The following is a 24,740-nucleotide window of genomic DNA, read 5'->3' on the forward strand; positions in this document are numbered from 1 at the left end:
TGCAAAAGTAGGAAAAGTATCTTCAAATAGCCAAAATATCTTCTTTTTCTTTTCCTGTCAAGTCAGAGAAGATTAATTTTTAAAGTAAAATCCATAAGGGACATTTATGGAGAAAGCATGAATTTGCTCAGAATATTCTCCTAGGTACGAGTTCCTCTAGGAAGCCTTGGTTTTGGTTTTCTAGTGTTCCAAAACAGTGTAAGACATGAACATTTATGTCAAAAAACATTAAAATAAATTACCTTGAAAGTCTGGAAGAAGCTGTTATTTTTCAAGATACCATATTATTTATAACAAAAAAGGATAGATTCATTAAAATGTTTTCATACTACTTTGTGTAATGCAAATGTCATCCTATTTTTTTTTTTTTTTGTTCCTTGGCATGTTCTAATTTTAGAGGAATAAAGATTATAAAGCTGTGCACATACGCTTTATGCCCACACATTAAAATTATTTATTTCTGTATTTAGAAATATGTTTCTAAACATAGAAATGTCAACATCATACTGTGTCAGATCTCTTGATTGCATTCATTAAATGTGACTTCCAGGTGATGCAGGATTCTCTTTCTTAGATAAAGACACCAGTTCAACCCAGTGAGAGCCCCCTGCAGGAAATGCTCGTACCAGTAATCTAAAAGATTAGTTCCAGATTCCTCCAGAATGTTTTTCATAAGATCTGCTATTTATGGCTGTAGGTTTTGGTTACTGCCTCACCTTTGGTTAGGCCACCTGGGCCACCAATGTCAATAACAGGTTTGAACAAAGATGAAGGGCTGTAGCTGTTCAGCCTGTAGTAACTAACCATAATTTTCCCATCAGCTCTTTCGTATTGCCTATTTTCTGTTGCATCTCGTGCTGGGGAAGAAGAGAAGCAGGACAAAAAAGTCACAGTGCCTGTGGAGGAGTGAGGTTGGCCTTTACTCCTCACCTCTACAGCAGAAGAATAAACGTCTGTCCCCAGAGGCATCATGCATCCCTGGAGTTTCCCCCCAAAATTATGAGTTGTCAGTAACTCATGTGAGACTCCAAAAGCCTCTATTGTTATAACACATATCACCTATGATTCAGAGTATCATAAGTGATGGCTCGGTATCCTGCAAAAAAATGTATGGAGAAAAATAAGCAGGATAGAGGAACAAAAGGAGATCCTTCATCTCATATTGCACATTTTTCTCATTTTCCTCCTATTGCAACAAGGTTTTTCTAAAAAGATCCTTTTGTTATTGATTTGGCTTCATCATAGTGCATGACAGCATCTATCCAGTGAGAGATGACTAAACCTTTCTCTTCGAGTACTGAACCACTCACGTCCAGCCAGTCACAACAGGATGCCAAAGACCTGACCTGATGTTACATTCTTTAAAGACCTGCTTAAAGCTTTTAAAGCTTTCTTTATAAATTAGGAGTCAGTATAATTGCTTTATAGCTAAATGCAAGTAGTTTAAATGTCCTAGGGCTTCATTTTGTCTTACTAGCTAGAATTGTAACCTGCAGTTTTTCCAATATGTCTGGATGCTCTTTAGAATGAATCCTGGGTCTCTTTCCTTCTATCCTGCTGTGTCTCCTGCTTCACAAAGGCTATTTGTCTGGGCCTTATTTTCTAAGCCATTCTTTTTCCTCTTAAATTACTGTCTTGAAATGAAACTGCTTCAATATTTTATTCTACTACTTCTCTGAGTGTGAAGTGACTGGGTTTCGAGTCTTGTTTCTCTGGTAACCCTACTGAGCATTCATTTAGGAAAGTCATGTCCTCCTGTAAGGTCTGCTAACCTTGTTATTAGACTTTTTATCTGCAGGCAGTTTCTCAGCAAGTATACATCTTCCTAGTGCCAGCCATGTTCTTTGAGGAAAGGTTGTCTGATACCAGTCTGGTATCAAACACTCTCTGGGTAAGACACTTCACAGGGCCATTGACCAGTATGTCAAGAAGTCTTCTGTATTATGTGGCCATTCCCAGTTGCCATGCTTGGCGGGCTTTGTCCATTTACATGCATTATTTATGTCCAAAATTTAGTCAGATATTTCCAAGATTCATAACTAATTGCTATTTAGCTATAAATTCAGTCTGTCTTCAGAAAAGAGACCCGTAAGGATTTTGTGAACAGATTACTCCCATGATTAGACCTAAGTTTTCATAAAACTCAAGAACTGAGTAATCTTTCCATGCATGCTGTGCATGCCATACCTCAAACATGATCAGCAGAATATTTTTTAGCAAGCGGTTTAGTCAATGTTTAAAGCCAAGCACTTTAAAGTGTGCAGGTGACTTTGCAGCATGGGTGCTAGAGGTTCATGGCATGCTGGCTTCACTTTGATCAGAGACCTGCAAACACCCATCAGCTGAGAACAGTTTTGCAACTCTACTGCAAAGGGCTAAAATGGGGGAGTGGGCTGCAGTGGGCAGCACATTAGCAACAGATCTGGGCACTGAGAATAAACATTAATCCTGGCATTACACCTTAATTTAAAGCAGAATTTCTAAAATGATGAATGGGTAAAAGTGTGCTCTGAATGTTTATGCACCAGTGAAGGCTCCTAACTTTCCATACAAATCCAGCTGACAGATGGGGATCTTCAGCCCACCAGAGCTCATGGAACTAGGATTGCACTGGGGTTTTTCTCAACTGCACTATCCACTAATTGAATACCGTTCTGTTGTAAAAATGAATAAAAGAAAATCTTACACTATGAAAATTACAGATACTACGATAACTAAATTTGAGTCAAAAGCTCATTTTGAAAAGCCTAATAGTTTGAACAGTTGTCTTGAGTTCTCCCTTTAACTTCTGCTTGCTCCTTCTGGCACTGTCAATCACATCTGGATCCACAGCCTCAAAGAGATGAAGCAGACTATTGCCAATTCAGTCCCGGGGTAAGTAGCAGGAGAGTTTACAGATCTGAGGAGGGTATAGGGAGATAACATACACAGCTGGCTTTCTGCCATTGACCTACACAACTGTTTGGGAATTGGCCTTGTCAAGATCTCTGGGTTCCCTCCCTGGTCATGGGAGAGGATGGTGCACCAGGGGGGTGCAGCTGGTGGAAGCCACTCAGGTTGGGCTCAGCTCTGCAGGACTTTTGGAATATGTCACACCCTAGCTGCATTTCTGACATACTACTTGACATACTCCCAGGGGTGGCAACATCCCTTTTACCGTAGAATAGGTAGAAAAAATTGGCATGTTAGACCAGTGTACCAGATCAAGAGAAGTTTGCTCTTCACCCTCTTTCTCTTGACTGAGCAGTGACATAGTGGTAGAGCTGGGTCTTGATGTGAACAGCCCAGCTGCATAGGAAAAAAAGAGTGAAGGAAGTGTTAATAGCACATTTAGCTTTATTGAAATTGAACAAATAACCTTTTTTTTTTTTTTAATAAACCCTTTTACATCAAGTGTAAAATTTTAATGTTTGATTCATTTTATGTTACAGGTTGTCTTCTTCTGTGTAAGCAAAAATACCATCTTTTAATTATTATTTTATTTTATTTTCTACTTTAAAACATGTAGCAAGGATTTGAATAACGCAGATCCGGCACCAAAAGGTAACAGGTTCTGAAAATCACAGTACAGTTTTAAAATTCTTAGGTTAATTGATGATATTTAAAATGATAGCCACTTTGATATAAATTAGAGGTCTGTAAACAAGTTGTGTTTACCTATAGAGCTATTGATCGCAGCTACAATGAGAGCAATAATAGAAACTCAATGCTAAACTGAGCTACACCTTTGAGGAAACAAGTTCTTACTAAGTAGTGTGGTACAGGGTAGCACAATAGGTAAAATACAGTTTGGCACCTCAAGTTGCATGTAAAACCAGCAGAAATAAAATGAAGTAAGTGCACTGTATTCCAACAAAAATAAACTGGGCAGTTTCACTGGTTTTGGAGTGTCAGCTATCAAATAAATCACACGACACACAAGTTCAACCTCAAAATTACAATTCTAGTAAAGCAAGATAATATTAAAATGCACACCCACAAGGATAGTAAAGTATAAATCTGTTTTTTGTTTGTTCATTTGTTTTGCTTTGTTTTCTTTTCTTTTGTTTATCTTCTCTCCCCTGTCAGTAGAAATAATTTACAACCCACAAAAGAAGGACTCCTTGGTGAAACCACTAACTACAGACATGGTCATGGAATGTAGCTCAGTAGACTTGTTTCAAATAGAAAGGCAACATTATCCTGAAAAAGTTTGGTCCTCTTATAACTCACTGTACTGTAGCCACCACAGTCTCTTGGTAGATGCTTTAGGAGGATTGTTTGTTTTCTGATTCTCTTATGTTTCAAACAATAATATCTTGGTGATAAAGTTGGGTAAAATTTGGCCCCATTTACAGATGTCTGATTAATGCTGAATCTGGAAGAACACTGAGAGTACATAAAGGGACCCCTTATTGACTGGTCTCAGGCATACTGTTTCATGCAATAAACTTTTCCTTCTATAATTCTTTTTCTCTTTCATTTTCTCTTCAGAGTCCTGAGGGGAAAAAGAAACCTTTAATCCAAATGACAGAAAGACATTTCATTGTTTATTTACATGTGGATCACTTTGGCTGAGTAGTCCTGGCAAACCAGAGTTGCCTATTTCTTGTGAATGTCCTCATGCCGTATAATTTTGTATGTAATCCAGTAAAAGATGTTGAAAATGAGGAAGGCGAGTGGGAATGCAGCACGGGATATTGTATCAATCCTTTTCGCACGGTCAACAAACTTCTTTTTGATGGAATCTGAATCCTTTGGTGGTGCTGGCGGTGGGTTAGGTGGAGTAGCTTTGACTGCTGTGCCATCTTTCACTTGGAGACAGTGACCCATGCCATAGCCACTGAAATTGAACCGACTGTCACGAGCAACTTCATCTTCCTGGGAGATAAAGAAGAAAAATAAGTCAAAGAAGACAATAGGACACAATCACCTGTGTATCAAGCGTGACATATACCTGAATAGTTGAGGTGCACCCCTTCAAAGCACCTAAGCGAATTAGCTGGTTAAGCTACGATACAAAATATGGATTTAAAAGACAAGTGAGCAATTAAAACTCACAAGAAAAGACATGGAAATTTGGTGACTGCCTTACTTTCTCTCTGACTAAGCCAACAGAGCAAAGAGTTGTATCCCAACCCTGTAGAAGAGGAAGGGATACAGCCCATATCTTCCTACCCCATAGGAAGAAATCTGACTTCACAGACTCTCATCGCCCTCCTTGGGCTTACCATGGGGAGGAAACCTAGTCATGTTGGTAGCAAAGAATCTGCTCTGGCCATGTTAATTTAAATGACCCAGGGATCCAGGGGCCCAAGATCATGGTAAAGAATACCCTTGGCTCAGTCTAGTGGCAGCCTAGCACCTCCATCCTTGATTTGCAAAACAAGGGTTGATCTTATCCTCCCCCACCCCTGTGCTTGTAGGGATGCTCCTAGAATCAATACTTCAAAATTCACTGAACACTTGGATTTAGTGGTAACAGGTGCAATATTGCAAGCTAACATAGCAACATCTTGCAGAAATCCATTTTTTCTCGTCTGACTGGGTAATATTTGTTTTTGGGAAGGTGAGTAACTTAAGTTTATCATCATGACCATGTGATGAAAGGTTTGTGTCTGTTTGTGCTGGTATATTCTCACAGCCACTTCTCCTGCCTGAAAGCACAGTAATATATGACTTAACAGTTACTGGCAGCCTTCCACAAAGGATACAAAACCAGCAAACAAGCAACTCTAATCTTTCTCATTCCAGCAGTGATGAAATGTAGTTCCACCAGCTTGCCCTAATTAAAGACCTTCTCTTTGACCAACAAATACTTCATTGTTGACTTTAAATGACCTCTTCTTGGGTTCGCAAGCAGCCCACTCACTCACAGGGAATACTCCCTCATATCTCTCGCTAACCCACAGCCTTCTGATCTTAACAGAGAATCAGAGACCGCAAGAAAAAACATCAGAGCAGCAAGATATTTAATACTGAAGGAGCATGTTTGCTGAACTTGGGATGGGGACGAAGGACAATTTACACCAAATCAGGATGCAAATCACTGCTCCTTTGCAGAAGCAAATCTTTTCATAATTACATTGCTCTCTCCTCGTCTTCAGCATTGGAATTGGATATATCACCAGGCTTGCTCTCCTTACCTCGGAGCTGACATGCAAATATGAATAACCAGTAGTGGGATCCAAGGCTACCAAATGAGAAATAGTCACTCTGAGGTGATGTGAGTGGTTATGGAAGGAGGATAGGCAATAAACAGTGCTTTTGAGCTCCTGTCACTTCAGGCTGAGGACTATTCTACAGTGTACCCATTAACAGGTGGATAATTGCTTTATTGTAAGACTGTTTGAGCACCTCTCCAGGGTTTATATCCCTTCCATCTCCGAAGCTCATCATCATTAAGGCAAAGAAGCTTGGTCCTTTCCTTTTTCAATAGTATTTATTTAGAGTTCACAGTTCCTCTTTGAAAAATCCAAAGTTCTGCTTGTCCTAGTGATTATAAATATGTAGACTATTTAAAGATAAATCCATTGAGACCTAAGTTGTGGGCAGTCCTATGCAAGACTTCTCTCACATGACTCAATAACATCGCACAGTCCTCCAGTAATACAGGATGCTGCTTTCCTTGCAGCACTTTCCCTTTTACTGAGTTTGAAGGATAAAATATCTGCCCAGGACATAAAAGGTGATTAAAAAGGGTAACAGATTTTCAACAGCTGTGTTACCATATGTGCTTCATTCTTTTTTTTAAGTTTAATTTTGGTTACTTGTGAGGGACCTGGGGGGAGAAGTGGGGGCAAGGGGGTGGAATAAAATGTCAGTGCAGGACTTGGAAAGCCCAGACTTCCATGCCCTGCTGTGCCACAGCTTTGTTGTGTGGGGCTGAGCAACTCATCTTCAATGTTATAGCGTTTTTTCTGAGCTTACACTGTTGTAATTCCAGCGGGAAGCCACCTAAGACATGGACATGGACCTTTAAACTTCATTCTTCCAGGCCTTCAGCACCCAACCCTTAGCTGTAAGGAGGCACCCGTTTCCCAAAAGTATTCAGAGCCCCGTATTTTCCCCTACAGACAGTTGGCTGCACTACTTCTTTTTTACAAAACCCAGAGGAAAGTGTGCCCAGGTCCCATGCTAGCTTTTTATTTAGGACTTCAATCCTAAATTCAGTTTACACTGAATACAAGAGGTACAGCATTCTTCTGGGATATGAGGAGTATGAACTCGGTTGCCTTCTCTTCTTGAGTAGATTTGAATCTCCTTCTCCCTGATCAAAGTTTGTGTCAGCTTGTTGGGTTGTTACCTGCTCTTCCAACATGGAGCTCTTTGCTGTTTGCAAAAAGTGAGAATTTATGTAACTTTCCTTTTCTTAAGTTTACCAGAAAAACTCTTTTCAAAGCCTAATAACTAATGAAGAGAATGGCACTGTTTCCACACTATTTGTTTCCATGATTGATATTCCACTCTTACAAAAACTTAATATTACTGACAGCTAAGGATTGTAGTTGTTGTGATCATCTAAATCTCTGGTTGGCAGGAGGGCTGGACCAGATGACCTCCAGAGGTCCCTTCCAACCTTGACTACGCTGTGATTCTCTGATCTAAGTGCCTCTGTAAGCAAGCAAAGCCACAGTCCTTTCAACCCACAGATAGCTCTCAGCTCCATCTCCATCACATTGCTTTCAGTGGTAAAATCCACCAAGAGTTGAAGTGGTTTTGCAGTCTTGCACCCACCAGCCCTTTAAGCACTGCCAGCACCTGAAGTCTCACTGGCAAGCCCTGACACCGTCAGAGCTCCCCCACTTCACCAGACATTACCTGAAAGACCTCAAGGTGGTGGGGTCTCTGCTCTTTTTCATGAAAGAGGTCATTAAGGTTGAAAACTGAAAATGAAACCCTGTGGAGATCAAGAACCACATGTCTATGGGTTTCCAGTGAGAATGCAGTCAGGTGTGTGTCCTGTTGGTCCCCTGAGCCCTTGAACCTGCTCCACCCAAAATGAAATGGCAGGGAATGAGACTTTCTGCTGTTGAACAAAATGGACCCAGAGGGTAAATCTAGCACTGGAACTTCAGGGTCCATGCTGCTTATCTTACTATGGTGTGGACCACTTAGAAAAGCTTTCTTCAAGATACACCTGATTCACTGGAGCTTAGCACTACACTACATGTGGTGACACCTCATGGCCTTAGGAACAATGAAATCCCCAATGTACTTTCTTTTAGCAATACAGACATGGTTAAAGAGATTGTCTTTAAAACACCGTAGTCTTACTACAAAGACATAATTTGATGTTTCAGAGTATCTTCCAACATTCTATTATACATAAAGGACTTTGGGGAAGAGTCATGGAGATAGGATACCAAATGTAGATCCTTTGACAAAGAACTCTTTTTTCATGTTTCAGTATGTGAGAAATTCATCTCAAGTGAATTCCCTTAACATAGTGCATGTCTTCCTTTCACCTGGAGGCTTGAAGAACTACTGGGCAAAATACCTCAGGTACCCTCTGACACAGCTGCAGAATTCCTCTTCATTCCCAGCATCATATTCAGTTTGTACAATCTCACATAACCTACAGTGCAGACTCATCCAAAGACAGTCCTCAATTAGTGCTTTTCACCAGCTTAGTCACTGGTAGAATAGTGCAAACCACTTTGCAAACATTTCAATCTTTATTTTCATTAGACTATGCATATGACTTGCATTTGTTTTAAACCAGACAGGATCTCACTTGCTTCAATCCCTGTTTTTGTTTGTTTGTTTGTTTGTTTGTTTGTTTTTACAGGTTTTGAAGCTAAGATCAAAGAGTGGGTAGAAGCCACTGGACATCAACTGGAGTGGCAAAATCCACTGACATTGAAGTGAAAGACTTTATCCTTCTAAAGGGATGTAAAGTTAGTGTTGCATAATGCACACCCCATAACTCAATCTGCCTTTGATAAAGACACAAGCTAGGATGAAAAACAGAAAAGAAATAAATAGCAAGATGAAAGTATTCTTTTGCTCTGTTTCTCTCAGATGTTCACACTCCTGAGTATTTTAGAAGAATTATCCACTGAAAACTAAATACATTTCCTGAGAGTTGGGCAAATGGTTTCTGCAGATGCATTTTCAACACCACATAATTTTCCAAATAGGTTTTTGTGTATTATATTATGGTGTCATACCAAACTTATTTAGATGTTGACTTTAACCAATTTTCATCAAGAAAGACATGATTTTTTTTTTCTCAATTTTTAATTTCCTTTAAGAATACAATAATTTTATTTGCTTTACAAAATAATAGCATTAGATTCTCTTGTCCTTGCTTTACAATAGACAACATCTAAATCAGAAGGATCATATTTTTGACATGGTTTTCTTTCTTCATCTTCATCTTTGAAAAGCTTTATTTTCTACTCTGTCAGGTTTGGAATGTAACTCATACCATCAACTTCATGCCAAAGCAACCATGAACAGGAAAAACACTTCAGAAAATCAGTCCATTCTCTGCCTTGCTTGCACAGCTTTCTATACAATGCATTCTGAATTTCTTTGTCCAGAACACTTTTAAATGCTTATTGTCAGAATTGACTCAGTTTTAACAATGAGGAAAATGAGAGAGAGGCTGGCTTCAAACAGTGTATTTAATTTACTCTCTGATGTGATTTATTCATTTAATTTTGCTACTCTTTTTTCCAACATATGGTGGGCAAACGATTTAAAAGACTATCTAGTTTAATTAAATTTCAAGGACATAGGAAATTAATTTTAGCTATAGGGTAGAGAACATCAGGGAAATTTTCCTTTTGGCATTCATAAGCACAAAGTTAGAAAACCACAATAAATTTAGGCTTGAATGCAAAATGGAATCGATACGAATTAGACAGCAAAATAACTTCGGAGACTTCATTCCTAAATCATTATGATTTTGAAACAACTCCCATCTCTCAGTACCTTACATAATTCACAGTGTGGTTTTGCAAAGACACTCATGCTCGCATGATTTCTGTTCTCAGGAGTCAGTGAATAAGTGGATGAAGGTAGTTCAGCCAAGAATCATGGCTGGACTTTCAAAAGCTTGTTGGTTCCCCACAGAAGGCTCTCCGAAAGTTAAATTGTCAGGTGAATTGTCAGAGAAAAGGTCCTTTCATAGACTTTTCATAGGCTAACTGTTTAAAAGACAGTAATGGATTTTAGGAATAAAAGATCAGTTTTACAGCTGAGGGATTTTCTGGAGAGGATCCCCCAAGCATCAGCACTAGAACCAGCAACAAGGACGAGATTTATAAATGATCTGGGGAAAAGGTTGCCAAGTGAAGGTACACAGGAGAAACAGGCTATTCAGAATGGACAAATCTCAACGAAGCAGAAGGATCTCTAAATACTAAGTGACTAAGTAATGAAATGGCAGTAGGTGAAATGCAAGCTAAAGCACATTGCAAAAGGTAACCCTGATTAGACAAAGACAGTGATTAACTCAAATTGGTTCTTTTTTAGGTGAGAATTGTGGGAATTACCATGTAGATGACTGTAAACATTAGTCCACTACTAAAAGGAAGTCAGGCAAACAAATCAGAAAATGTCCTTCTGTCGATTTCTCCACTTAAAGTGTGATCAGTTTTTGAACATGAGGAGCACTTCTGGTCATACAAAGGCAGGAAAGACATAGCAGAATGATATAAAGTACAACGAGGAGCAGCAACAATTATAAAAGACTTTTTATGCATGCAGGGATCCGATGTAGATGAGATCTCTTCAGCTTAGAAAAGCTGTGTTTGAAGGATGGGGGAATATTACAGATATCATAAAATCATAGTGAAAATTAATTAATGGAGGGAAAATGAATAGTTATAATATTTTTTTTTCCCAATGCAGGAAATAGGATAAAACACAATGACACATGGAGGAAGAAAGGCAAAATTTATTTTTAGGAGGAAATTATCTTTCATTTACCTGTGTAAATCATTGTGTAAGAACATTTCAGAGGATGAAAATAGCACAACGGCACAGATTCAGGAAATATACAACCATGTGCGGCTATTGAATGTGCAACCTTAGTTCATGAAAAAGTACACCCTTAGCTGCTTGTTTTCAGAATACAGAGAAGTCCTTCTGGAGGAACCTGGAGGTTTTAAATAAATTTTTTCTCAATATACATGCCCAGCCACTTTCCATACAATATGGCATGTCTTATGAGAATTCAGATCTTCCATCTCTTGGTGATATGCTGGGAGCTGGAGCTAGTATTGAAATGCTCTGCATTTCCACTAATTTTTAGCACTTTGAGTGTCTTTTTTTTTTTTTTTTTTCCCCCTCTCTTCACACAGCTCTGCCTTGAGGCTAACTCCTGCTGATGCAGAAAGTGATGACTCTCACACAGCAAACCTATTTGGTCATTAACAGACTTCTCTGTTTTTTTCCTTCCTGAACCTGATCTCAGGAACCTGATCTCTGGTCTGTTCTTTCCTGACCTGGATCTCAGCTCACCTGCACCAGATGCCATTTCCTCTCCTCAATCCAGGTTTAGGAGCAGAAAATAATGTAAAATTCTTAGTTTCTCACTGCAATCCTTCCCAAAGTATTGATCAAGAAGGGCCCCAAACTTGCTCTAAGTATAGTTTTTTCCTAAATATTCACCTAGGTGTTTCATCAAAAACATAAGAAATCTTTCACTGATCTTACTGAGTGATATTGCTCTGTCAGGATGCACCATTCTGTGTGCAACAGTGGTTTTGTCCCCTTTCTACCTCTCTTAACACAAATTTTTCTGCTCAGTGAGGTTTGCTTTTTCTCTCATTTGGACACCCATGCCTTATAAAATCTAAGTGAAACAGACCTTATATTATACACAGCATCGACATTTTCATTAATGGAAGAGAAATCAGTCATTGCTGTCTTCAGTAAGGGTTTCCAACGGACAAATCTAAGCTTGTTTTAGAAAGCTGTGTTTAATAATACCTCCTATCTCCAATAAACAGCAGAAGAATCTTTGAAGCATGGCTGATTTACTTACTCTTTCTGTAAGAACAGCAAGTGAACTGTTGTTAATACAATAATGAAATGGTAGTTAATGTGGCTTTGCCCTCGTTGAGTAGGAATTGAGCATTATCCAACTGAAAGAGTAACATAATTTAAACATGTTGGGAAGCAAAAATATTTTCCTGCCTTGAAATATCTTTAAGTGGTACCTAAATTTTTCAAGAAAATCTTTAATAATAGAGATTATACAGTTAGTAAGGGTGATTGGTTTATTACAAAAAAAAAAAAAAAGTCCTTCTTTAGTAAAGCAAGACTTGTTTCTCTCAAATTCTTAAATGCACTTAATATAAATTTATTATTCAATTTCATGTTTTATATATAATATGATTAATATTTCAATTTTTGTGGGGGAGGGAGGGAGAAAGAGATGAAATGATGTTTTGCAAAGCACCATAAATGTTATGATAGATAGTTATAGATCCTAAAGAAGAGCAGATCTATTTCTGGCACAGAAGAACTGTGCCTCAGTTTCCATTTGTTTTAAATGACAGTGTCCAGGCTCAGTGATCTGTGAGTGTCATACAGACTCACTTTGCCAGTTTATCAGTGGGAATGGCACATCAGTCTGTTATACATCAGAGAAATGCACGTTAATGACCCAGATTTGAAGGATAATCTGCTCTGACCAGAAGTCTGGTGGATATGGGGTGATTAGTTTCTCCTCATTCTGTCTGCATGTGAAGCTGAATAAACTGCAAAGTTAGCGTTTAAGTGTGGGGCTATTCTGACATTTTACCTAGCCTGTGAGATGGTGGCTCCTGGGCCCATCAAAGCACCCAGGGGAGGACAGCAGGGCATAGGGGTTGGGGAAAAGCACGAGGACTGCTGGATGGAGAGGTGGAGAGGAAAGAAGCACAGAGACACCGTGGCTGTGGTTTGACAATGAACATAGCTGTGGATTTCTTCTGCTCTCGTTAACTGAGCAGCCAGTGCATCGGTGAGGGTTGTGCAGCATACAGCTAAAGCATCTCCAGTGCCCATACTTAACCTGTCTACATCCTGAACAAATGCAAAATAATGTAAGGCCCCCAAAACCAAAAACACCAATGGAAACTTACCTAAACCCCACCTTTGCTGTTTCCTCTTGCTCTCTGCAAAACAGCTGCCTCAGGACAGACGAGCTGCACCACAAGCAGACTCTCTCCCACCCGCAGCTGGCAGCTACTAAGCCCCATCCTCAGACTGCAGCTCCCCCTTGCCCTGACACCTGCTGCCTGCCCAGAAAGTCCTGTCCCAGGACATATCCTGTGACACAGGCCTCCATGTGACATTCAGCAGGGAAACTGCCACTGCCTTTTTGCACGCAGGAGACCTGGGCTTGCGGCCCCCAGTTGTGGATGGGGGTTCCTGAATGCCTGCCTCCCCAGGATTTTTCCCAGAAGTTTCTCTGGTGCTTTTTTCCAAGCAGATTTAAATATTTTGGGGAAGATGATGGTTTTTATCGTGCCTCTGGGAAATTTTCTGCTGCTCTCTGCCTCAGCTGTAATAACTTTAGATTGCTTTTTTAGAGTACCCCTGTGCCCTGACCTCAGCATCTCAGAGTATCTCATTTGTCAAACAGCCAAAATTTTAAAAAAAAGTGTTATCTGTGTACAAAGCCTGGAAATGACACTCGTGATTTGATTTACGCAGATTATCCTCCAGAACAATACATTGCTAGCCAGTTTTTCGAACTTGGGTTTCAGTTCCTGCAGCTCCCCAGTTACTGGGGCCAGGCAACTGGGGCCAGCCCTGCAGCCCAGGCTGTGACAGCCCAGGGACAGCGTACACCATCCTCCCTGCCTGGGCCAGGCACTAGCGATGCAGCGCTGTGACCTGAGACATCCGTGCCCACCACTGAGGACTGGCAGCATCCCACTCAGTGCATGCTGAGAGTGGGGAGCATCTGTGGGAAGGTTTGGGGAGAAGGGAGGAGAGAGGCTTCCCCTGCACCTCTGCAGCTCTGCATAGGGAAAGGGGAAGGGGAAGGAACAGGCTTTTTTTCTCTTTCTGTAGAAGGATTCTTTCCTTCAAGCCCTTTGCTAAACAGCATCCAGCACAAAACCCAGTAAACATAGAAAGGGATTGCCAGAGCTTTCTCAGACAGATTTCATGCATTTAATTTATGCAAATACTGCACAAAACAAATTAAATATTGCAAATTATATTAATAATTTAAATTGTGCAGCTAAAAATAGTCAGGAATATCTGCAACATCTTGAAGTGTTCATATGCAAATTTTATAAGTTTTGTTATTTTTTTTTTCCTGAGGAGACAAGCCAACTGATAAATCAATGCCTTCCTTTCCCAGTTATCAGTTATTAATATGGACTCCCAATAAATAATATTTTGGGGTTGGTTTTCTTTTCTTATCTTCTATTACACAAATTATCCTTTCTGGCTTTGCATATCATTTAGTTCTTGTTAGCCAAGATCTCAATCTGCATTTCTCTAGCTGTTTTTACTTTGCTCTGAAGCATGATTGGGTTAGACAAACTACTTGCCAGCAATCTGCGCTTCAGACTTGGTTTCTGAAATTAAATTGTGGCTTCTTAGAAGCATCTTGACTGTTTGAATATATTAGAAATTTACTACACAAATCCACTTCCTTATTTTCATTTTGATTTGTTTTTATGAGGGTTGTTCTATAAAGGTCTGATATTATTTATTCACGGCAAAATAAACATTCATCATGGGGTAAAAATCAATGGCACTCAATGCTATAGCAACTTGATAGTCTAATCTTTACACAGGTGTTTTTTTTTCTTTATCTGGTAAGTAATAAATCCACAAATCCTACAAGGTCATTGGAAATATGCATACAACAGAAATGAAATAAGATTTCATTTAAAATGAGTTTGATAGTTTTTCTTCTACTGTATTAAACACAAAGATACATATATACGCTCACACAGTCTGTATACACACACACGTGTAGATATATGTACATATATATGTATGTGTGCATCTACTTAATTTAGTAATCTAATGCCTTGTGTATTTGATAAAGGCATCTATCAGTGAGAAATTCAGAGATAGATTTGCTGTATTCCAGTGTAATGTTTGGAGCTCTCTCCAGAGCATTTCTCAAGCTACAACCTCCATTTTGCTAGCTTTTCTGCTTGCTTTTCCCCTTCAGATGGGACTGTAGTTCTGACGAGCAGGGATACAGGATGCACAAACAAGGGTCATTAAACATTCCCAATGCTCTCTGCTCATGAACAGGCTCTTTGGTGGGGTGCTGGCACCTCTCCAGAAGGACAATCTGCCCAGACCAGTAGCTAAGCGATAGATCACCTTGTGGTGGACTTTTATTACTTGGCAAAACTGATTAAAGGATAAACTGAGAGAATAGATTTAATATTATATAAAAAGCACAGGCAGACCAAATGTGGAAGAATGACTACAGCAGTAGAAGAGGTATTCTTGAGAGAGAAGCTCAGATGTTCATCTGATCTCAAGGCTTGTTCAAGATGATTAAAAAAAATGGGAGAAGAAATGTCCAATTGATTTATCTAGAGGAGAGAGCATGAGAACACCCTATGCCAAAAAGCTGTTATTCCAGCAGCCTTCCCCAAATGGGTATAATGCATGTTTCATCTTTCATGTGTTCTGGAACAATAAGTTCTAAATCAGTGTTCCCAACGCTGGAGCTCTGGAAAAGCCTGTCTTTGGGAGTACAGAGGAGATCAGGACTCACTTTGAGGGCCTAAGACCACCTGATCTTGAGGTGTTATTTCTGGGAGGGACTAAGACCTGGGGAAGGATTTTGTTCAGCAAATGTGCCCATAAGTCAGAGCGTGAAGTTGTGTAGGAGCCCTCCTGGACCAAAGGAGATGCAGCAGCATGGACTTCTACCTCACTGGACCTCCAACAGCCTCACGAGCAACAGGCAGGAATGTTCTGCCAAGATCGAGCGATGTGATGACTTTGGGAGCAACCTTTTTTGGGGATTAACCTGTTTTGGGAGTGCACAGTAGCATACCACACATTGTGCATTCACAACGAGTGGACATTAACCTGATTTGCTTGTCCTCTGAGCTGAAAACATGACTGGTGTCTTGAAATCACTAATGAGAAATACAAGCAAATCAATTAGGAAATGGTATTGAAAAGCCACTCTCAGGCTGTCTCCTTCCTTCTGTAGCTGTCTCTTCTGTTCATGATTGCTTTTCCACTTTTTTTCTACTATACATTTTGCCTCATTAATTCTCAGTTCTGCTCTTGCCTACCTCTTTCATGCTTTCACCCTTGCTCATTTCCAAACACAAGACCTCCACATTCTGCTTGTAAAATTCAGTTCCTTCCTCAACCCCTGCCTACTCTTGCCCCTTTCTGGTCCCTGCAGCTAAATTCTCTTCCTCCAAAGAGAAGACAAATCATTAAAGTAGAGCTACACCTTGCCAAGACCACTTCTGATCTGAGAGGTGTTATGTGAACTTTTAAGAATAATCAGGAATGGATTACTTTTTTAGTGAAAAGCCTGCTTCCACTTCTGCATAACCATAGAGCTCCTAATTGCTCAGAGAGGTTCCAGCATTACAAACCATTTTGAAATGTATTACTATGCATTTGTACTACTGTTCATGATATATCGCATGCCCTACTACTGGTGTGGAAAGCTGGAGATTGCCAAGTGCGTTGTTGGCCCACGGAGCCTCCTGTGCCTTTGTTCTGACTGCCCAGAGCTTGCAACCAGATCCACTTGGAGGCTTTGGAAAATGAACACAATAAGTGCAAAAAGCAAAACCTTCAAGTGGGATTTTGCTTTTATTCCCAGTTTAAAACCCAGCAAAGAGTGTTATCATTCGTGCATTTTACATGTTCCAGTTTACTAAGAGCTCAGTAGTGGGGTAATGTGTGCATATAGTAACAGATTAAAGATTTGGCATGCTCTAGAATACTCCAATGACGTGTCCAATCACAGCAGTACCATCTGCTTTTCCTTATACGTGCTAAATTTATAGCACTGTGTTAATTTCTATATTAGTTTACACACCACCTACAGGAAATTATATTCAACAGATAAGCAATATTTGGGCTTTGTTGTTTATCTTTAGCAAACAGTTAGTAAACGTCTCTCCAATTACTCTGAGCTCTCATTTTAGAGAAAGGAGGCTAGAGATCACTAACATTGATTGTCCTTTTTTATTCCTGAAGGTGTGGCAGTGACTCACAATTCAAGTGTTATTTCCCTAAATTGTTGTTCATTCAGATCTGGGTAGAATTTTGAGAATGTTTGACAGACTGAAAGGTGGACAGACTTCCACCCAGAGTCTGGACACCATGACAATAGAAGAAACCTGTATTTTAGCTGTATTTTAAATTATATAATTAAATGAACCCCTCTTATACCTTGTGGAAATTCTACTGCGCAAGAAAGCTCATTGTTAACTGTACTTTCTCTTCAGGTGGCATTCAGTTTGATGCTACAGAAAATGCCACCTTATTGATCAACACCGTAAACAAACCTACAAAACACGTGGACATGTTCTACCTGTTATATGGAAAGAAACAAAAATAATAGAACAAGACCATGGAGTCTGCACAATATTGGCAATATTCCACTCCTCAAGCTTGGTCACTGAAACTCTGAAGCATGGGAAGACAAGGTGGGGCTACAAAAGGCTCCATTTGACAAACATCTGGGGTTTCTACAAGACTCTTGCCCCACCAGCACTGTGGTAAGATGGTTTACTGAAGATCCCATAGCTAGCCCATTTGCAGCATCTCTGCATGACATTGTGCTGAGTGATTTCTCCCCATCAGATGAAAGTCTGAGTTATCCCTCCCTGGGTACGAGGGAAGCAGGCATTTCAAAGTGCAAGACCACTGAACTACCACCTGAGGGGACAATTGTCTAGAGGATATTTTTTAAATGCATTTGCCACATTTAAATAGATGGTTTCAGCTTGCCAGTCTTGGAATGGCTCCTAAAATAAACATCAATATAAAGAATAAGGCAATTTGTTTTGGGTGATTAAGAGAATCTGGCTCATATATCCAAGGTGTGACAATTCCAATCACATCTTCATTTCAATTTACAGGGAAAGAAATAATCTAGGCTTTGTTATTGTTCATAATGCTGTTGCTATATATTTGACATGATAATCTACAGTATTAGTCAGTAAATTGACTCACTGGACTGCCCTTGATCATATGTTCCATTTTCTGCTCAGCAGGGCCCTCTCTAACAGCTATATATAACCAGGGAGAAAAAAAGAAAGACAGCTTTCTCTTAGATCATCACAATATGATGTTGCATTCGGTTTTCCTGTTGCTTCAAAGGTCATAAATGATGTGATCTTTTTGCCATCACAGATAATATATGGCTGCTGCTTCTCTGACTTGTCAACTCCTCATACAGAAATCCAATACTCCCCACTTGTCATGTATTCATTTCCGACGCATCTTCTCTTGCCAGGCCCAAAATGAAATAGTCATTGTATTCCTACCTGCCAGTTTTCAAGTCTTGGCTTGTATGGTCCTCCCTTGTCAAAACCCAGTTGTCACGTTAGCAATCCACAAGTACTTGCAGTAAATGTAAAATCTCCTGACCTTAATTAAAATTCTGTGTGCTTTTCTCTTAAATAAATAAAATTGTTATGCACCTTAATCCCTAGCTCTGCTCTTCTTCCATAGTTTTTCTATGTCTGATTACTAAGCTAATTGCACAGGCAAGTTGCTTTTAGACTGCATCATGCATTTATTAGTTTTATATCACTGTCAAAATAAGTACTAAATTAATCTTGTCTCTTCTTGTATGTATTTTGAAAAATTGTTTCCTCTGTCCAGGCAGAAGTTAAAATTAGGAGTGACCTCTAAAGGGGGCTAGAGGATGAAGGGCAGTTCTCAGGGTTAAAAAAGGATGAGAGCAGAGACTCAGAAAGCAGGCAGCTTAGCAGGACATCAGCACAAGTTACAGAATATGAACTCATGTAGCTGTATTTCAGCAGCGTATCAGCAGCTGTGTAACCTGGACTGCTGCCGAGGAAGGGGAACTGCAGAGCCTTGGGACAGAAAGAGCCTATTGCTATTGCTGTCCAGAAGGGTAAATAATTGTTCAGAGTCCTTTTTACTGACCTTTGTTCCAGGAGTGCTTGTGAGTCAAGGAGAATTACAGGGTGTAAATCAGAAATACTCAGCTACAGGTCAGCACATCCACAAAGAGACATAATTCAGCTCACAGTCTCCCTGAGGAGCAATCCCTCACAAATCTCTCTTAAACTCCCTCCTGATATATTGGGCATGTTACAGAAGGAACTGTTTAAGAGCACTGATTAATATTATCAGCCACTGTAAATCTCCCAGTGTGCTGCCTGTTGCTGGCAGTGCCAGCTGGCTCTCAAGGACCCTTCTGGTCCTGTCTTCTGTGAGCCTCTGATTCTGTGTTTGTAATATGAGGAATGGAAAAGGAATCAATAACTGGCCAGGACAGGCAGCTTCCTCAACATTGTAATGCTGTTTGCATATTTAAAACATGCAAAGAGGCTAAAGCCTAAGCCTCTTTACTTCGAAAGCTGCTAGTAAAAAAGATCCCTGGGTTCATATGAATCTGGTACCAGTTCCCAAGACATCTTCACTTTGATATGGAAGACAAGAGAGGAGGACTTGTGGGAAAGAAAAGTAGAAATTCACGTTGCACCACAGCCTGCCAATCAGCCTGAGGTAACCCACCTTGGGATTACAGGTATCTGCCTCCGGCTAAGGCAGCCTGCAGCTTGCACAAGAGGTAAGGAACAGTATGCCCCCCAAAATGCTTTTCTATCTCCCCTCTGCTGAATAATACCACAGGAGAGCTTGGTTCTTGTTTCTTAGCTGAAGGAGGTAGGTATTTGACAGACTCATGAGAGTTGGGATGGGCAGCAAGAAACATACTGCAGAGGCAGTGACAGGAAGAAAGGGAGACTGAGAGCACTGGCTGAGACTCTGCATGCAATAAAACCATCTATTAGCATCATATGGGGTTGGAAAAATATTCAGGAAATAACAGCTTTTAAGCTCAAAACCAGTGTAAGATAAAAACAATCATGTCATGATACAAGTCTGATATTCAACCCTAGCTATAAATGCCCACCAGATAACTCATCAAAAAAAGGGGAAAAGCAATAACTGAACAAAGCGCGATGAAATCATCAGTCTGCATATGTCAGTTGAAAAAAAAAAAAAAGATTATTTTTACAACAAAATAACACAACATAAGCCACAAGGGAAAGTGAACAAAGATCAAAAAGCAAATAAGAAACAGACAACACAAGTAAGCATCACCAGTATCTAGAAGTAATAAAAGAACAGGAGCATTCAGCACCAGAGCATCTTAAAAGAGCTGTTGTGTACTTGGGGAAAAAAAAGCATCCTTCGTGCAAACTTGAAAAAAAAAAGTCTTTATTTACAGCTAGGGAGCAAGACAACATTTTCTGTGCCTGCAAAAACTACCCTTTTTCTACTTTTTATTGTTCTCTTTCATACTCTCATACCTGTGTAGCTTTTTATTATTCTCTTTCATACTTTCATACCTGTGTAGCTCACTACGAAAAAGTACAGTTTATACATCCTCCACATGAGCACCCAGCACAGGTAACAGTAAAGGCAGAATAACAAAAGACTAACCCATTAGCGGCAAATACAGAACTGACTCCACTGTAGTTCATGACAGACAAATCTAGGACATCTCCAAAATAAGGAACAAAATGACAGTACCCAAAAACTTTAAAAAAAAAGAACTGCAACAGCTAACTAATCAATTGCTTTTCTGTAGGATCTGAAGCCACATAAAAGGTGAAGATATAGCACAGCAGAACTGGCTTAGTGTTACATGATATGTTTTTTGTTGTTGTTGTTTTTTTGTTTTGTTTTTAATTATGGGAGCAAATAATCTTGTTTTTCCCCATTGTTTTTGCGTACTTCCTTGGATGGGTTAAGGATGACAAATAGTCCCCCAACCACCATCTGAGAAATGCAGGATAGCAGGATAAAGCTAGCTTATGCTGAACTCCTTAAGTGTGTTGAAATGTTCCTGCTTTTATTCGCATCATTGTACAAACATAAATACATCAGATGAGGAAAGAAAGTACAAATACCAAAAATGCCTCACAAAACTAACTCTCCTCCTTTTTCTTTCAGCCCTGCTCTCCTTGCAGACACAGTCACTGAGCTCAGCCTTACTTTTTCATGACAAATGCCAAATGTACCCTGTGAATATGCATTACAATTTGCAAAGTCATTAGTCACCCTGTTTGCTTTCATCTAACACATGGCTTTGGTTATTTCTATTCCTTCAATAACCTTGTACAAGATCCTTCTCCACTGCCAACACCCTTTTCACTTCACACAATTCTGGCTGCTCCAAAGGGCACGTGCACTCCTAGTTGCACAAATGCTGAGGAGCTGATATGAACATCTCAGAGCAAGTTTACAAAAAGTGTTTCAGTAATTCATAAATCTCATTCAGAAAACTGAGAGGAAATCCACTTTTATGGGGTCTGTGTTGAAAGACTTGACTATTGCCAGGTAGAAAGTTTAAGCTGAAAACAAATGCTACAGCGAAGAACACGTTGAATATGCTGAAAAGGCAGAAAGCCTATTTGCAAACTGGGTAGGGAGAGCAACTAAGCTAATTCTTGTTAGGCTGTTAGGCAAGAGTTGAGAAGTAACTAAAAAAAAAAAAAAGTATCTATATAGAGTGATAATTCTGAAGACAGCATGAAAATCAAGAAATGACTAATCCCCTTTAGTTTTGCTAGGCAAATCATTACTAGAAACATTGGTGAGGCCACCTGGAGTGAGAAGCGTGATATCCAAACATAAAAGGCTCAGAAGGAGAACTAGAATTAATAAATTCAGAAAACCTGAAGCCCAGGCATGGCAGGACATGCCAGTATGTGAGGCCCTGGGGGAAATTGACAATTACTAGGCAGACAAGCACAAATGAGATCTGGTGACCTCTCCGGGAATCACAATCAAAAGGTAATGTAGGGAGAACAATGTCTAAAATATGTTGTGCCTCCTCTGCTTTTTCACCTTAGACATGAACACTTACACACACAAATGCCCATGGAATGACCTGTCTGCTAGAATATTGGCTGACTTTATGGTCTAATAAGCAAACTGCAGTTAAATACCTGCCTAATTTGCCACTGCTGCTCTATAAAGGATGGGGCAGGAGCTTGCAAAACTTACAAGAGAGGTAATTGTCTTTTCTGAGAGCCACTGGAAGTTTATAGGAAATAACTACATAGCCTATTGATAGGACTGAAGAGTTAATGAGCAAGAGCACAAAGTAATTTTCTGAAGACTTGAGTACCAACTCACTGGTGTAAATATCTGTGAACACAAGAATGTCCCCCTGAGTTTCACATGGGAGTTCCTATGACAGTGGCAAGGTCATCAACCTGTCATAGTCTGGACAGACTACTTGTGTAGTATTAGCATTCATGCTGCACATGCAGTGAAACACATGGTAATACCCAAATACATCCTAATTAATCTAACTAGGTGCGTTACAATGAAAAAAAAAATAGCGTTAGGACATAGCAGTATGTCTTCTGGACAGACGGTACCAAAGGCTGTAAAAGAGCATCTCGTGAAGGACAAGTTGTCTTCATTTCATCAGCCTGTAATGGCGTCACACTCAATTAGACTTTCTATAATTTCCCTTGCCTTCCATGCTCAGAACAGAAAAAAAAAAAGAAAAAAAAAAAAAAGGCCTACAATTCTGCAGATGGAGCAAACAAGGAGACTTAGTGTTTGATTTTACACAATGCTTTGCAAAACATCAAGACTGTAAATGTTCCAAAACCTTGGTTTTTGCAGAAATATCTGTTGCACAGCTCTTGCCTGTCAATATGACAACCAAGACAAAACATATTAGAAGAGCGAGACCTCCGTGGAAGTGAAAAAGGAAGCTGACATAAGTTAACAGACAATAGATAGATACATTTTTTTGGAGAGTTTGTGCTAAAGAGCATCAGGGCTGCTCCATGCAGGTACCAATGTGAGGCTGCATCCTGAAGAGGCAATGTACAACTTGATTTCCTATAATGGAGTATAAGAACTCATGTTTGTGCAACTCAGATAACCTCTAATGAACAGGGTTTATGATCCCCACTCTTAATTAGCTATTCTTTTGGCAGATGAAGATTACAGAGCACCTGAAGGCAAGACTCCACTACCAGCATGTTTGGGAAGGCTTAACAGAAAAATGAATGAGTCAGTCCTAGGCAGAGCACTTCCATGTGACTACCAGAAAGAATCACCTCAGAAAACTTTATGTAGAATCAGTTGAAGAAAGTGAGATGAGGCATCAAAATAAAGATTTCCTGTCACCTCAGAGTCTTGTCATAATATCACAGAGAAATCAAAACCTTGGCACCTCACTAGAATAACCTACACTTATGCAAGTGGATTATATGTGTGTGTGTACAAATGCACGCACACTGTCTGTGTGAGAAATTATACACACAGGTTAGAAGTTTAATGATTCAAAGAGCTATGCAACATCTCAAGCAGATGTTACAAGCTTGATGCAGAAATTCACAGGCATGATTCTGGGTTTCTCTTAGTCCACGTGTTTAGGTAACCACAGCAGCCTTTTCTGACCTTTCCAATCTGTTTGGAAAGAGCTAAAAACACTCCGGCACACTTATTCTGCCAGTAACACCCAACCAACCACTGGAAACTGAGCTTACCAATAGTAAGAACACCACCAGTCCTTCTCGGCATTGATCCTGTTGGAGTACAGAAGTGTTGGGGGAGCAGACCCAGGGCTGTGCCAGCTCTGAGATGCCATGAGAAGAGCCCAGTCACAGAGAATGGAAGTGGGTTAGTGACCTGTGGCTGGCCTTGGCAAGTTTTCAGATGCTTCCAGTTTGAAATGGGAGAGGACTCTGGGAAGACTCAGTAGCAAGCACTCAGAATATGTGGAGCTTCAAGGTGTTAATTCCTCCGAGTGTAACTCATCCTAGCCCCTTCCTCCTGTTGTAGCAAAAAAAAATCTCATTCCCTACAACCTACTCCCAGTTGGCCAATTGCCAATTTGCTATTACCAATAATAATAATAAATAAAGTAATAAGAAAGAAATCCATATTTACACTAACGTCTTTCTCTAGCAGTGGATCAGGTGAAATAAACATCTCTGATCATTAAATCAAACTAAAGGTGTCAAGAATCAGTCTCTGACCCATCAGTTTGCTATAAGCAATGATTAGTAACATGAAAAGGAAATACAAAACAGTGCTGTTTTCCCTTTGGGGGAAAAAAAATGAGTGAGAGAAAGAAAGAAATTACTGCAACACTGCTTTTTTAAAAGTACTATAAAAACTGGATTTTACTGGAACCCATGAAGTTTTTCAGACCTTGAGACACAACGAGGTTTCAAAAGTCTAGTTAATACAATTTGGTTTTGCACAATGTCATTTGGACAACATCATTACAGAATGCTTCACAATTAATTACATTCAAATAACAGCTTCCATCCCCTGTGGAGAATGGGATTAATTGGGTCAGATGTAAATATGCATTTCATGGATCTTACTGAACACTTGCCCATCTCACCAATTTACCATGTAATTTGATACAACGGGTGTGCTATCCTCTGGAGATGGGCAGAACAAGCACAGTTGCAAGTCTGGGTAGAAATACACTGATACAGCAATGCTGATATACTTAGCCTGTATTATGCTTGGCTACAACAGTGTCACACTTTCATTCTCTTGCAGAAACACTAGTTTGTGCTTATTCATGCTGAAATACTCGT

General features: G+C 39.8%; 1 protein-coding gene across 1 annotated transcript in view; it reads right to left on the minus strand.

The window, feature by feature from the left end:
• Window positions 1-3,476: 3,476 nt before the first annotated feature.
• GLRA2 (glycine receptor alpha 2) overlaps window positions 3,477-24,740 on the minus strand; it is a 130,809-nt gene continuing 109,545 nt past the window's right edge. Inside the window, exon 10 of the mRNA XM_035542117.2 lies at window positions 3,477-4,860. Within this exon, the coding sequence (XP_035398010.1) occupies window positions 4,582-4,860 (279 nt within the window). The 3' untranslated portion in view covers window positions 3,477-4,581. The remainder of the gene's footprint in view (window positions 4,861-24,740) is intronic.

Source organism: Cygnus atratus, chromosome 1, assembly GCF_013377495.2.
Source record: "Cygnus atratus isolate AKBS03 ecotype Queensland, Australia chromosome 1, CAtr_DNAZoo_HiC_assembly, whole genome shotgun sequence".
Classification (NCBI taxonomy): Eukaryota; Metazoa; Chordata; class Aves; order Anseriformes; family Anatidae; genus Cygnus; species Cygnus atratus.